At 46.0% G+C, this 14,785-nt stretch overlaps 1 protein-coding gene across 4 annotated transcripts in view; it reads left to right on the forward strand.

The window, feature by feature from the left end:
• RAD54L2 (RAD54 like 2) overlaps window positions 1–14,785 on the forward strand; it is an 88,007-nt gene that overhangs the window by 66,154 nt on the left and 7,068 nt on the right. For all 4 annotated transcript variants that reach the window (XM_036870392.1, XM_036870395.1, XM_036870394.1 and 1 more), the window contains 13 exons: window positions 666–848; window positions 988–1,121; window positions 2,230–2,426; window positions 3,497–3,839; window positions 4,526–4,703; window positions 5,896–6,138; window positions 6,361–6,479; window positions 7,790–7,908; window positions 9,724–9,823; window positions 10,571–10,776; window positions 11,200–11,372; window positions 11,892–12,088; window positions 14,527–14,726. In XM_036870392.1, the coding sequence (XP_036726287.1) occupies window positions 666–848; window positions 988–1,121; window positions 2,230–2,426; window positions 3,497–3,839; window positions 4,526–4,703; window positions 5,896–6,138; window positions 6,361–6,479; window positions 7,790–7,908; window positions 9,724–9,823; window positions 10,571–10,776; window positions 11,200–11,372; window positions 11,892–12,088; window positions 14,527–14,726 (2,392 nt within the window). The remainder of the gene's footprint in view (window positions 1–665; window positions 849–987; window positions 1,122–2,229; window positions 2,427–3,496; window positions 3,840–4,525; window positions 4,704–5,895; window positions 6,139–6,360; window positions 6,480–7,789; window positions 7,909–9,723; window positions 9,824–10,570; window positions 10,777–11,199; window positions 11,373–11,891; window positions 12,089–14,526; window positions 14,727–14,785) is intronic.

Genomic DNA, 14,785 nt, shown 5'->3' on the forward strand with positions numbered 1-14,785 from the left:
TCCTAGCAGTTGATGCTTCAGGATTCCTGATGAATGGGAAGGGACAAGCCTGAGAGATGCCCTGTCATGTAGAAGGTGCTAATCTTTTGGCTTAATAATCTTGAGCCTCCTTCTGTGAGATCTGCAAGACTGATTGAGATTCTCTCTGGAGAGCAGTGCTTTGATTAGGGAGTTGTGGCTCTGGAAGAGATGTGAGACTCAGAAGTCTGAGGGACTTTCTGATAGGAAGGATCAGAGTAGTTTGTGTTGACCCAGAACCTGGAACCAGGACCAGTGAGTGAAAGCTCTATGAAGGCAGAGGTTGACTCAACATAAGAACTCTTAACAGTAAGAATAGCTCCTCGTGAAATGGGCTGCCTTGAGGTGAGCAGCCAAGGTCAGCCAGACGAAGCCTAAGTGAAGGACCCAGTCAGGAATTTGGTACTCAAGATTCTTGCCTCAGATGGGCCACTGTACCAGGTGAATGCTTTTCTGTGTTTTCTCCGAGAAGAACGTCACCAGCCAATAAACTAGTCAGGGTTCAGGGAAACTTCTGTAGCCATCCACACCAGCTGTCTGGTACAATGTCTGCTCATTTACTTAATTCTGACTAGTTCCAAAGTAAGTAAACTAGACCCCTGGTCTTTGCCAGCCAAAGATATTTGTTTGTGTTTGTTCCCTGTCAGATTGGTGGGATCCGGTTCCTGTATGATAACCTGGTTGAGTCCTTGGAGCGATTTAAGACCAGTAGTGGCTTTGGCTGTATCCTGGCCCACAGCATGGGACTGGGGAAAACTTTGCAAGTGATCTCCTTCATCGATGTCCTCTTCCGCCACACGCCAGCCAAAACCGTCCTTGCCATTGTGCCGGTAAGTGTTTGGGAAGGCACCACTTGGTCACCCCTCTTCAGAGCTCTGGAGTAATGCCTTACTGGGCACTAAAAAGCCTTATGAGCTCAGCTCTGAGCTTGTTCCCTAAAACTCTCTTTTTGGACTTGACTTTCTGAAGGTTAATACTCTTCAGAACTGGCTGGCAGAGTTCAACATGTGGCTCCCAGCTCCTGAAGCCCTTCCAGCTGACAACAAGCCTGAAGAAGTCCAGCCTCGGTTCTTTAAAGTTCACATCTTGAATGATGAGCACAAGTAGGTGTCCTGCCCTCTCCTCTCTGCCCCTTTCCTTTTATTTTTTTATTATTATTTTAAAATTTTTATTTATTTTATTTATTTACTTTTGGCTGGCTTGGGTCTTCGTTGCTGTGCGCAGGCCTTCTCTAGTTGCGGCGAGCAAGGGCTATTCTTCGTTGTGGTGTGTGGGCTTCTCATTGCGGTGGCCTCTCTTGTTGCGGAGTGCGGGCTTCGGTAGTTGCGGCACATGGGCTCAGCAGTTGTGGCTCATGGGCTCTAGAGCGCAGGCTCAGTAGTTGTGGTGCACGGGCTTAGTTGCTCCATGGCATGTGGGATCTTCCCAGACCAGGGCTCGAACCCGTGTCCCCTGCATTGGCAGGCGGATTCTCAACCACTGCGCCACCAGGGAAGCCCTAAAGCTATTTCTTGATCCAAGCCAGCAATCCATGCTACCCTTTCCTCTCGTTGATATGGATAATTGAGAAGGTAGACTTTCTTTTCTGCAGAGGCCACCTTTTGTGATGTTTGGTCACACACGTCAAAATGAGGAGACTACGAGTGGCCCCACAGGTGGCTGATCACCTGCTCTTTCCTAGATTTCAGGACTGTCAGTCCACACAGCAGTTAATGAAATACAGCCAGGGCTCAATTGTTTAGGAGTAGAGGGACTGTGCTGAGTGGCATCCGGTCTCTGCTGTTCTTTTTCCTTTACTGTGCGTCCTTGGCTCTTTATTCACGAGGGCCTGGGCAGGTGAAAGGCAGAATGTTGCCCTTGCTTTTACTACTTTGTATTCATTATGGGAATAACTTGAAATTCTCCCTCAAATGTAGAATTGTAGTCATGAATGTACAGCCGGGGAGGTTGTCACTTGTGCTTGTCTTGTGCCGTTGAATTTCTGTTTTTTGTTATTTAACCATCATCAGTGAACCAGTCCATCCTTAGTGCAATTAGTGTCTCTAGAATGGTGGGAAAGTCCTTGGGCAGCTGGCCAGCCCTGTGATGCTGCCACATGAAGTCTTTGGCAATGAGGACTTCTGAATGTACATGAACACAGCTTTGACTGTGAGGAATTTTTCCTGGGGAGCAGGGGAAGCAATAATATTTTCTTCCTGTTCACTCTTGCAGGACAATGGCAGCTCGTGCTAAAGTGATGGCTGATTGGGTGTCAGAAGGTGGGGTGCTGCTGATGGGGTACGAAATGTACAGACTCCTCACCCTGAAGAAATCCTTTGCCACAGGTAGACCGAAGAAAACCAAGAAACGTTCTCACCCGGTCATCATTGATCTGGATGAGGAAGATCGACAGCAGGAGTTTCGAAGAGGTGGGCAGCCTCTCTGGGAATACTCTAAAGGGTGATCCAGGGGAAAAGAAATAGTGTCTGCTATAGCACCTAGTCAAATGGGAAGCATTATTGATGTGAGTTGTATTGACATGAACCAGAAATCCTGGTCCCTGAGGTAGGTGGGATGACCTGCACTGGCTCTCAGAAGGTAATGCTTTCTCTGCGGGCAGTGGAATTCTGGGTAGGCCAGGCCACAGGCTGGCATGGGGGAGACTCCCCTGTGTCTTTCATAGAACAGTTAGAAGAGTAACTGCTCCCTTCACCACTTCCCAGAGATGTTGTGAGATAGCATTAAGAAAATATAAAGTATTTAAATCGCTAATATACAGGGTAGTAATAATGTTGTTTGTGAATTTATAAAAGAAGAATTTATCCCAATTTTCTTGTTTTTTGGTGAAAGCCATTCTTCTCATAGTTCTAGTTCTGTTCCCTCTTCTGTGGGGCCTTGGTCTATTTGGGGAAGAAAATTTTTTTTAAGGTTCAGAGGCTGTTTCATTTTATAGATCTCTTCATCTATGAGATTCTGTTTTTTAGGTTTGCTTCTGTGGCTGAATTTGCCATTTAGCGTTGACTGGCGAGTAACTCCAGGAAGACCTTGTCCTTTAGTTAGTTCCCACCAGCCAGCTCTCAGATGGCACCAAGACAATGGTGAGAGCCAGTGGAAGTGTCTGGATTATTCCCATCAATATCATCCAGACTCATTTTTAATCCTAGGCTAGTACTCTGTAAAGTCATGCTGTCTGCTACCTAGTTGGTATAAGCCCTAGGAATGCAAGTCAGTTTTACTCTTAGCCTAAAGGGAAAAAAATTAAGGAAAGGAAAGAGGGAAAAGGGATATTTACTGCAAGAGTCAATAGGCCAGGTTAATGTGTCACACCAAATGCACAGGAGCTTGAATGGCTGGCTCCCTTTCACCAATGGGGGCTGACTCTTGCTTTCCTGCTTCCTTCATTTCTTCTGTCTCCTCCAGGGTGCACCCCTACTTCTCATATTGTTGACTAAGAGCAGGCCCTCTCACCCTCTTACTTCGGATCCTCTTCCCTCCCTAGAGTTTGAGAAGGCCTTATGCCGCCCTGGCCCTGATGTGGTAATCTGTGACGAGGGACACCGCATCAAAAACTGCCAGGCCAGCACCTCACAGGCCCTGAAGAACATTCGCTCTCGCCGCCGGGTGGTGCTGACCGGATACCCCCTGCAGAACAACCTCATCGAGTACTGGTGCATGGTGGACTTTGTGCGTCCAGACTTCCTTGGCACCCGGCAGGAGTTCAGCAACATGTTTGAGCGCCCCATCCTGAATGGACAGTGTATTGACAGCACGCCTCAGGATGTCCGCCTCATGCGGTACCGGAGCCATGTCCTGCACAGCCTCCTGGAGGGCTTTGTGCAGAGGTGAGCCATACTGAGGGCTCTGTTTTCTAAATCCTTGGAGAGCCCTGGTGGAATAGACATGACAAGGCTTTCCTGAAGGGGAAAGGTGGTTACAGTGGGAGGGCCCCTTTCTAGTAGGGCAATAGTAAAACTTTCCTTTTACTGAATAGCTTTTCCTGAATAGTTAGCAGACGGTGGATATCCAATATTTCAATCTCTGAAAGTCTGGTCCAGAAGTGCTTTTCTCAGAAGTTAATCTTTGAGGTTACTAGGGATATCTGCCTTACTTGCTGAGAGAAGCAGGAGACAGCTACCATTCTAATGACTTGAGTGAAAGAATAAAGTGGTGGTTCTCAGGGGTATGACTTCACCAGTTTCAGCATCTTAGAAGATGTAGGTTAGGCCAGTCTGAAGCATCCCGTTGTTTTTCCTTGTTAAGATGGCATGTGTGGAGAAAGCTTAGAGAAGCAGCCCTAGATTAGGGTAAGAACCTGGAGTTCCCAGGTCACTCTGCCTCTTTGCTTTAGTTTTTATACTCAAAATAAGTTTCTTGATGGTTGCTGAGCCAATCCGCATTATGGTAAGGCTGCTGTGAATGTTGAGATCCTAAAGAAGGCGGTGTGGCAGAAATGCAGGGTTCTGTTTTTATCCTGCACTGACCCCTCCTGGACACACTGCCTTGTCAATTCTGATCTGTACCTTTGTAGGAGAGGCCACACTGTGCTGAAGATTCATCTCCCTGCCAAGGAAGAAAATGTGATCCTGGTGCGACTCTCTAAGATCCAGCGAGATTTGTATACACAGTTCATGGACCGCTTCCGGGACTGTGGTAGCAGCGGCTGGCTGGGGCTGAACCCCCTCAAGGCTTTCTGTGTCTGCTGCAAGGTGTGTTGAGGCCTCAGGGAATACTAAGATACAGACTAAGGATGCTCATGGTCCCAAGGGAGTTGTTCCTGCTGGGAGTCCTTGATAAAGGAAGAAGTTCACTGAATTGAGAGCTCCAAGGCGAGACAGTTCCCGGGAGTGCCACTCATAGACTATAATGTAAATGGTGCCCTTGCAAATGTGCAACTTGTTATACCAAACTTGAGAAGTCACTTCCTTTCTCACTGATTTTTTTCACCTGAGAAATGGAGTGATGGTGGAACATCGTGGGACAAAATTTTTGACTGCTAGCGTAATCAGGATTCAAGAAATATATAGCATAGACACATTATTAGGGATAGCTTCCATTTGATTCTGTATTTAATCAGATCAAGATCTCTTTCATTCTGATAATGCTTGAGATGGTTTGGGGACAGCAAGGCCTAGGTGTCTTTAGCACTGAGCCTCGTGAATAGGTTGATGAACCCTGACTTGTCTTTGACCTGGCCAGATGCTCTCTGTTGCCTCACGAAGGATCTGTTTCTTTGACAGCTCTCAACCAACCTGTTGGATATTATTTCCAAGTGAGCACTGCTTTAATAAGTCAGCTGAAGGTGTGTGTCTGGGGACAGATGGGTTTCAAAATATTTCTTTTGTACCCACAGTCCTAGACCAGGGCAAGGAAGCTAAAGCAGACATGGTCTTGAGGATGCTGCGGTGCAAACATACCCTTCCCATCCCCTCCCACCCCTCTTTCCCCTGGAATTCTCAACTCCTGCCAGGAATAGTCCCTGAAATGACTTACGGTTGATCATCTGTAAGTTAGATACATTTGTCCATAGGGAGAGATTGGTCTTGTTTATAGTTTCATACAGTAGTTGACTGTAGCCACGTGGTGAAACAGGAATGTTCTTGTTCTTGCTTAAATAAGAATGCAAGACTTGTGACACAGCCTTTTTGATTGTGTACCAATCATACTGGCATGCCTCCTGGTGTGAATTCTCCCATTCATGTATCATGGCAATCAGAGTTGGTTAGTGAAAATGAATGTGCAGGCTCTTTGACCATGAGGGGGTTGGGGAGACATTAATTTTTGGTGTGACTGTGTGCTGTGGGAGGTGTGTGTTTGAATAACTGCATGTTTCCAGACTCCCTGGGACACCCTTAGATTGTTCTCTGCCCTATGCTTCCTCCCCTTTAACTTGAACCTCAGATCTGGAATCACCCCGACGTGCTGTACGAAGCCCTTCAGAAGGAGAACCTGGCCAATGAGCAAGACTTAGACGTGGAAGAGCTTGGTTCAGCAGGGACTAGTGCCCGCTGCCCTTCACACGGAACAAAAGGCAAGGGTGAGGACAGCGCCTCAATGGGAGAGGCGACCAATAGCAAGTTCCTACAAGGGGTTGGCTTTAACCCTTTCCAGGAGCGAGGCAACAACATTGTCACATATGAATGGGTGAGTCAAGCAGATACTTTTGTGGCCATAAACCACTGCTGAGAAGGGATCGTGCAAAGCTTTCGTGGGGAGAGGGTGGGGCTTGCGCAGTGCACTGTACTGTTAAGGTCTGCAGGGAACTATTAAGGTTGCCCGGGAGCTGCTGCCTTTGAGGGAGAGAATTCTATTTCTAGTAATCTGGCCATGGACCTGCTCCAAGCTGCCTCATTTCCTCTCCTATAGGCCAAGGATCTTTTGACTAATTATCAGACTGGTGTCTTAGAGAACTCTCCCAAGATGGTACTGCTTTTCCACCTGATTGAGGAAAGTGTGAAGCTTGGAGACAAGATCCTTGTGTTCAGGTAGGACGAGAAATTGCCGAGTGTGTGTCTTTGGTAAAGAGTGATACAACCCCTGTAGACTGAGACCATCCGGGGTTGCACCAGCCCCCTTTTATCTCCATGCCTCTGCAACCAGTGCTTCTTGTGAGGACCTTCTTGCATTTCTTCTCTTTCTTAGAGTTTCTTTTTTTATCCAGTGCAATTTGTCTGCAGAGAACAATTTGAAACCTTAGGCTAACATTGGAGATCACAGTCTAATCCTTCAGATTGTGGCACAGGCCAAATATGACCTGTGGCCTGTTTTTGTACAGCCTGAGAGCTAGTTTTTACATTTGAAAAGAGTTTTTTTGTTTTTTTAAAGAAACATATGCAGGGAATTCCCTGGTGGTCCAGTGGTTAGGACTCTTGAGATCCCACTGCGGGGGACACGGGTTCAATCCCTGGTCAGGGAACTAAGATCCCGTAAGCCGCAGGGTGCGGCCAAAAAAAATAAAATAAAATAAATTTTAAATAAAAATAAAAAAAAGAGAAGCATATGCAGCAGAGACTGTGTGTGGTCTGCAAAGCCTAAAAATATTTACTCTCTGGCCCTTTACAGAAAACATTTGCTGACCCCTGGTCTAAACTGTGTCTATGCCTCCCCAGCCTTTTTTTTTTTTTTTTTCTTTTTCTAAGCTTTGTATATAAGGCCAAATAAATGATGTTTTTTTTCCAAGTCACATTCTCAGTCTTGCCAGAGCTTTGAGTCCCATCAAGGCCTCACTCTTCAGGGAAACAGACGTAAAGTAGATTGCTTCTCCTTTGTTCCGACTAGATTATGCTCCAGTGAGAGCTAAGTGGCAGGAGCCTGGCTTGGGAGTCTCAGAGTGAGGGTTCCCATGTGTAAGATACTTTGAGAGGAAAGCAGTGATTATAACTTAGGGAGAGCCTAGTGTTCCACTGCTTTTATGGACTGGCTCTCTGCATAACTTGGAAGCAACTAAATGATCTATCTCCTTAGTAAGATCCATAATATTGCCTGTGGCCTATAATTAGATCTAATACATATTCATGCAGTGTTGGTTTTTAATGCTGATGCTATTTGTTACTCTGCACTGAGCTAAATCTCAGAATTTTTCAATCAAGGAAGTAATAGGATAGAGAATTTTTTAGTAGGGTGGTGGTAATAAGTGTGTGGATGACTCTACTCCCTTATGAGCTAGGGTGGTTCTTTGTGGGGAGTAGGATGTGGGAGCTCCCGCTGTCAGAGGGGAGCCTATTGAGGTGGGCCTATTGGGTAACAAGATTCCCTTAGGTCCAGGAGCCTTCTGAACCAAATGTGTCCCTTTCAGCCAGAGCCTTTCCACCTTGGCTTTAATCGAGGAGTTCCTAGGGAAACGAGAAGCGCCCTGTCTTCCTGGTGCTGAGGGGCAAGGAGTACAGAAGTGGGTTCGAAACGTCAGCTACTTCCGTGAGTTCATTGCTGCTTTCTTCCTGGAGCCTTGGCAAGGTCTGCCTAAGGGTTTCCTTTCCCTCTCTCTCGTTCTCTCTTCTCCTACTCCATTCACCATCACATGAACAGGAATATCTGTGATTGACTAAGGAGCAGAGAGACACTAAGAGCAAGCTGCTTTGTGTGAGGCACTGTCCTGGGCTGGGGAGCTTAAGCCAGATAGGGGGAGTGCAGAGATGTAGAAGACATATGCCTTGTCATCATCCGAGGTGCAGCAACTCAAGGACAGATTCAAAGTAGCACTGATTGATTGCCCTCATGGGGGTTCTAAGGAGGACAGAATCATCATGGTGAGGATGGTTGGAGAAGGCTTCCTGGAGGAGGTGGAACTTGTACTAGACTTGCAGAGATGGGGAGAATTTGGATATACAGAGCTGGTGTGGCCCAAAGATCATCTTAGGCAGAAGGAACAAAGTGAACACAGCCTAGATCATGTATTCAAATTGGGGGAGATGGTGTCCCTAAGGGGGTGAAAATTGGTTCTCGAGGAGACAAAAAAATCTTAACTTTCTGAAAGTATAAAGCACAAATATGTGTATAATGAGTAAACATATACAGTATATCTGTAGTGTTAAAATTTTATGGAGGGCATGGTGATTGGGAAAAAATGTGTAAAAAGCCTCCTTAATGGGGTGGTAATGAAAAAAAAAGTTGAGAAATAGTGACTTCAGGGACTTATTGACCAGATATTGACATTTGGGCCAGTTAATTCTTTGTTGTAGGGGGCTGTCCTTTGCATTGTAGGATGTTTAGCAGCATCTCTGTTCTCTACTCACTAGATGGCAGTAGCATCCACACAGTTATAACAACCCAAACCGTCTCCAAATATTGCCAAATGTTCCCTGTGGGGTAGTAGGGTGGGGAAATCTTCTTGTTGAGAAGCCCTGGCTAAAGGAAAGATTTAGAGAAATGGAGGTTCAGAGGGTGGTGATGAGACTCCAGCACAGGAGCTAGCCTGGATCCTTGTGTTGACTATAGGCTTGCCCAATGAGTCAGTGCTGAGCTTTTTTGTGCTTGGAAATTGTGGGAACTCAAGTTGAAAGGTAGGTTGGGGTGTTGATTGAGGGAGCCTCTAATACCAGGCAATTAAACTAATGCTTCCTACATTGGTAGTAATTCAGTTCTCCATGTAGTATTTCATACCCTTAGCTTTGCCCTTTTCTCTGCTTTACTATAGGTGGCAAATGCCGCCCCTCTTCCCTTATTCATGCTTCTTAACTGAAGCTTACCTTTTCTCTTTCTTTCGAGCTTCCCTCTTTTCACTCATATGTCCCATCCCACTGCTCCAGTTCTATTTTTTTTAATGTCTCCTTAGAGCAACTTCTTAGCCTTAGGAGCTTGTTAACAATGTGGATTCCTGCGTGGTGGAGGAACATCATCCATATCAAAACACAAAACCCTTGGTCCTTTTGAAGTCACTAAGATTCACAGGACTGAGGCAGAGCAGTTACCTTAAGCCAGTGTTTATCAGGCTTCCTTAACTAGGGCGATTCTTTTGCACTCTGAAGTCTAGGAACCTTGGCCTTAGAATTGACCCAAGATACTAAAGGGAAAAACACAGTTTATAGTCTTTGTTGCACATGTGAATCACTTGGGGGTATTTTAAAATTATAGATGCCTGGGTCTCATGGTAGATCCCCACAGAATGTCCAGGGTGTGGAATCTGAGCACTGTTGTGTGTGTTTGTTTTGTTTTAAACACGTTTGCCCATTGATTTTGCTGTGTACCCCTGCCCTCATCTGTCCATTTCTTGTGTGTTTCCTTCTGTCCTAGGGCTAGATGGTAGCACCCCTGCCTTTGAGAGGGAGCGGCTCATTAATCAGTTCAATGATCCCAGCAACCTCACCACCTGGCTGTTCCTTCTCTCCACAAGGTGAGTGGATCCTGAGAGGAGAGGTCAGAGGACTGCATTCAGGGCATTTGGCTACATGGGCAGGTACCGCAAAGGCTTGTCCAAGTTCTGTCGGAAGAGATCTCCTCAGGTTTGTGACTTGTTTTTGAGGTCAGAGAGGGGACCCCAGAAAGAAATTGTGTTAGAAGGGCAATTATGATAGTGTCATGAATTTCTCTGAGACCTTCATTCACAATGGTCATAATTAGCTTTTCTGTCAGGACGGTTCTGAGGCTTAGATGATGTGATGAATGTGAAAGTGCTTTTAATAAGTAGAAAATGTAATATAACTATAAAAGGCTGATGGCATTATTTGTCTCATGCCAAGCGACTTGAAGGCTGTGCTGCCTTCTGCCATCAGAACGCCCTCGATAGGGTATGAACCAGTCATTCTCCTAAGCTGTTAGACTAAACACATCAGAAACATTGGTACGCAGACATTTCCCCTCACCCAGTGACATCACTCTGGGGCCAAGATGTGGGCCTTTACTCATCACAGAGGGATGGGAGAGTGGGTTTTCTTTCTGAGCTGGTAGGTACTTCCATGTTGGACTTTCAGGGCATACTTTTCCGTGCTTGAGGAATGCACTGTTCATTAGCAGAATCATTCAGTATATTCTGCTTAGGATAAAGAGCACGATATTGGGGTAGGAGTCACAGAGGGTGAAACCAATTTGAAAACTATCTTTAAAACTAAAGGTTCTGTGATTATTGGCTTGTGTTTTAAAGGGCTGGGTGCTTGGGCGTGAATCTGATTGGTGCCAACCGAGTGGTGGTGTTTGATGCTTCCTGGAACCCTTGCCATGATGCTCAGGCAGTATGTCGGGTATACCGTTACGGCCAGAAAAAGCCCTGTCACATCTATCGCCTTGTGGCTGATTTCACCCTCGAAAAGAAGATCTATGACCGTCAGATTTCCAAGCAGGGCATGTCAGGTGGGCCATCTTCCAGGCTCAGAAGAGGCACATTTATACAGGCTACCATTCTAATTGTATCAAGGGTGGGAGGGGACCCCGGGGGGCAGGATGTAGAAACACAGACAGGCTTTCAGTCATAGAAAGCTAGCAGTTCCTTCCATCTCATTCTGATTCAAATAATTGCTTAAGAGGGAATTTACCTCATATTGTTGAAGATGGGTTTAATAAGAGCTGAGTTGGTTATGCAGTTTTCTCTTAACATATTTCTGTTTCATGAGGGCCTCAGACCTGCTCTTTGACTTTCAGATATGGGGTGGCCTGAGGTGGTTTAGATATTAGTGACAATTATGCCACCCACAACCTTTCTTCCAATATTTGTAGCTGTACTTTTGCAGTTTTCTTTGCTGTGAACTGACTTTCTCCATGTCTTCTCCCTTCTAGATCGGGTCGTGGATGATCTCAATCCAATGCTGAACTTTACTCGAAAGGAGGTGGAGAACCTACTGCACTTTGTTGAGAAGGAGCCAGCTCCCCAAGCATCCTTGAACATAAAGGGGATCAAGGAGCCAGTCCTGCAACTTGCCTGTCTGAAATACCCTCACCTCATCACCAAGGTAAGACCCTGGTATGCATGTGTCCCAGTACTGCACTCTCCACTGAGGGAGGCTTGTCTGGCAAGCTTGTTTCCTTCATCCAAAGTTTTGTTTCACGCAGATGACTTGAATTTAGCTGCTTCTTTTCCTTGCCGCAGACAGTCCCCCTCCCCTCTCCAAACCACCTATCCTATCCTAGTCTCATCCTAGGAGTGTGAGCTCAGTCATGAGAATAATTTGGCCATTGTGAGTTTTCCTAGCAGAAAGAGAGGGGGGAAAGTTCTGAAAATATAGTCTGGTAATTCTCTGAACTCTCCCATTCTTTTGATATGGAAGGCAGACTTAGGTTGTCTAAAGCTGGTGCTAGGTTACAGTTGAGAATTTATGCTCCTGACAGGAAGACAGTAAACCCGCCTGTCTGTCTGAGAGCAGGCTCTTTGCTAAATACTAGAGACAGCCAGCCATTTCTAGGTTTCAAAGTAAGGCTTATTGTACGTCACAAAGACTGGTAATTAAATCAACATCCTCCTGTGTCCCCAGGAGCCTTTTGAGCATGAGTCATTGCTCCTTAACCGAAAGGATCACAAGCTGACCAAAGCTGAGAAAAAAGCAGCAAAGAAAAGCTATGAGGAAGACAAACGTACATCGGTCCCCTACACCCGCCCATCATATGCGCAGTATTACCCCGCCAGTGACCAGAGCCTGACCAGCATCCCTGCCTTCAGTCAGAGAAACTGGTGAGTCACTGAAAAGGGAGGAAGGTTTGCTGCTGGACCAGGGCCAAGCCTTTCAACTGGTTCCTTTTTTAAATAAAGGGAGACCCTACAACTTGCTCTTTGGCTGCTGTGAACTGAGAGGTTCTGCTCTTGGATGAGGTGCTGAAGCAGTTCAGCAGCCCTGGTGTTTTAAGCATCTCTGGCTGGAAGAGTGAGCTGCTGGCCTTGTGACTCAGGAGAGTCCCTCTGGACTCCCGAGGAGATGCAGCTTCCCATAACACAAATGCCCAGCCCTCCCACACAGCTGCTTCCTATCTGCAGCACCTTGGTGCTAGCCCTCACTTAGCAGCGAAGTTCAAGAGTGAAGGCCAGGTCTTCTATGGGTCTTGGATTGTAGTCAGGGAATTCTGCTGTTCCTAATGGAATTTCATTCTGTGTCTGCCTTATTCCTGAGCAAAAAATCTTTTTCTTGAGTACAGCTTCCAGAACTATTAAGAATAGGAAAAGCATGGAAGCCAATTGCTAGGTGGGAGAAAAGCTCTTTGTAGGAAATTATAGAATAGTATCTGTGTTTTTTTTTTCCTCATTACAAGACAAAGTGCCTCATAGCCTTTATCAGATCAGCTTCCTGATTGCCTGGTTTGCATTTTTACATTGTTTGATTATCTTGAATTAAAGATAATTATTTTGAGAGGGATAGATTTAAGAATTGTTTCTTTTGACTATTCCATGTTTAAAAAAAAAAACAAACTTGTCAAATGAGCTTCTAAAGGAACTGAAGCCATGTAAGATTTTATGTAAGACTAAATTTTAGTGAGTAAATTTGCTACTTTTTATGTATAAGATGCTTTCAAGTAGAAAACTGCTATGTTTCAAAGCCTTCAAACTTTATTTCTGTGTCATTTTCCAAGATACTGTTGCCTGAGTATGTTCTCCTCTTGTCGTCCACCCCTTTTATCTCTTTTCTGGGCTTTTCCTTGTAATAGCAGGAATGGACTAAGTCTGAACCCAGTAGGAGAAAAGCCATATGGAGGGAAGATGTGACAAATGGGCTGGGCTGTGAGGAGATTTCAGCTCCTTTTCTGGCCCAACTCTGGCCCTGTGGGAGGCATCGGCCTCTCACAGCATTTGATGAGCCATCCTGTGATCCTGCTGATTCCTTATCCTGTCTGGGTACATGTGAGGAGGCCTTTCCACCCAAATTCCTAGCCTTAGCCTCTGCAGAGTATGGGGCTTAGGCTATATTCCTGTTACCCTTCTGACTTCTTATCCTGAGAAGAGTCCCATTGACATCTGAGCAGGGCCCCCAGCTCCTGCATAGCCACCCTGGGCAGGCATTGTGGAAGTGGGTCCCAGATCCTGGTGAGCTTGCTGTGCTACCTGGCCTATCTGGGAATGATGGCATCCACAGGGCCCCAGGGGTTGCCCAAAGGCAACCTGAGAGCAGTGTGACTGAGGAGACATGCAGACCTACTCCAACAGCAGTGGTGTGTTCTTTTATGTGCCAGTCTTCAGTCAGATGACGAAGAGCGTACCAGTCCAAGAGGCTCTCTTTCTCAGAACTAAAGACCAAAGATGCAGACTTCAGAAAGCTTAGAGACAGGGGCTTAATTTCAAAAACCTTAAATAAGGAGTAGCTTTCTTAAGGTACCAACATCCAGTTGAAAGGAAGGTGAAAAGTGAGGAATGCATCATTGACCACAGGATAACATTTGGCACTTTGGTAGTAAGAGATGCACAACCAGTGCTCAGGCTGGCCATGGCTATGTGCCATTTAGAAGCCCAACTTCTGTGCACGGCGTTTTGCCTGCTGCTGCTTTTGTGGTGGCTGTGACTATAGGGGCACTTTGGGGATTGGCCCTGGGAGAAGTCCATTGAAAAGTAATACAGAGGAGAGAGGTGTCTGCATTACTTATTGAAACTTGAGGTTTCAGAGGGTAATGATGGTTAAAGCTGGATAGATGGTCTCAAGATCACCAGAACATGTGACATCACATGGCCCTATTTTCTTGGGTTAGTGGGAAAATTCCACCCATTTATTTTCAAATTAGTATGCACCGTGTTCTGAAGAACTTCTCCCCACTTAATGCCTCTTTGCCTCTACCTGATCCAAGGACGAATTCCTTCCAAGGACGAATTCCTAATGTATGTAGGCAGTCCAAATTCTAGAGGAGCAGATGTCACCTCACATTTCCAAAAAGGCATTATTCCAGTGACATCTGATTCTTATTAGACTCTGAGAGGCTTTATCCCTTGCTGTCTCTGTCTCCTCTCTGTCTCAGCCCTGCCTCTAGTCTCCTTTTGAATTTACCATACCCTGCAGGTTCTTTTGATCCTTCTCTCAGCAGCATCTGAGGCTGTAGAATGGGGAAGTCTGGAGAGGCTCAGCAGTCTTTGCAGAAAGGTAAGTAAGGGCTGTTCTGCCAAACTTCCTTAGTGTGCTTCTCTTTCTCTCCTAGGCAGCCAACACTGAAGAGTGATGAGAAGCCTGTGGCCAGTGTTCGCCCTGTACAGTCCACCCCGATCCCCATGATGCCACGGCATGTCCCACTGGGAGGTAGTGTAAGCTCTGCCTCCAGCACAAATCCAGCTATGAACTTCCCAATCAACTACCTGCAACGTGCGGGAGTCCTTGTGCAGAAGGTGGTCACCACAACAGGTTGGGAACTCCTGAGTTCTCTTCCAGGGTGCTGTCCCTTTTAAAATTGCTTTGTTCAT

Source organism: Balaenoptera musculus, chromosome 11 (assembly GCF_009873245.2).
Source record: "Balaenoptera musculus isolate JJ_BM4_2016_0621 chromosome 11, mBalMus1.pri.v3, whole genome shotgun sequence".
In the NCBI taxonomy this organism is placed as follows: Eukaryota; Metazoa; Chordata; class Mammalia; order Artiodactyla; family Balaenopteridae; genus Balaenoptera; species Balaenoptera musculus.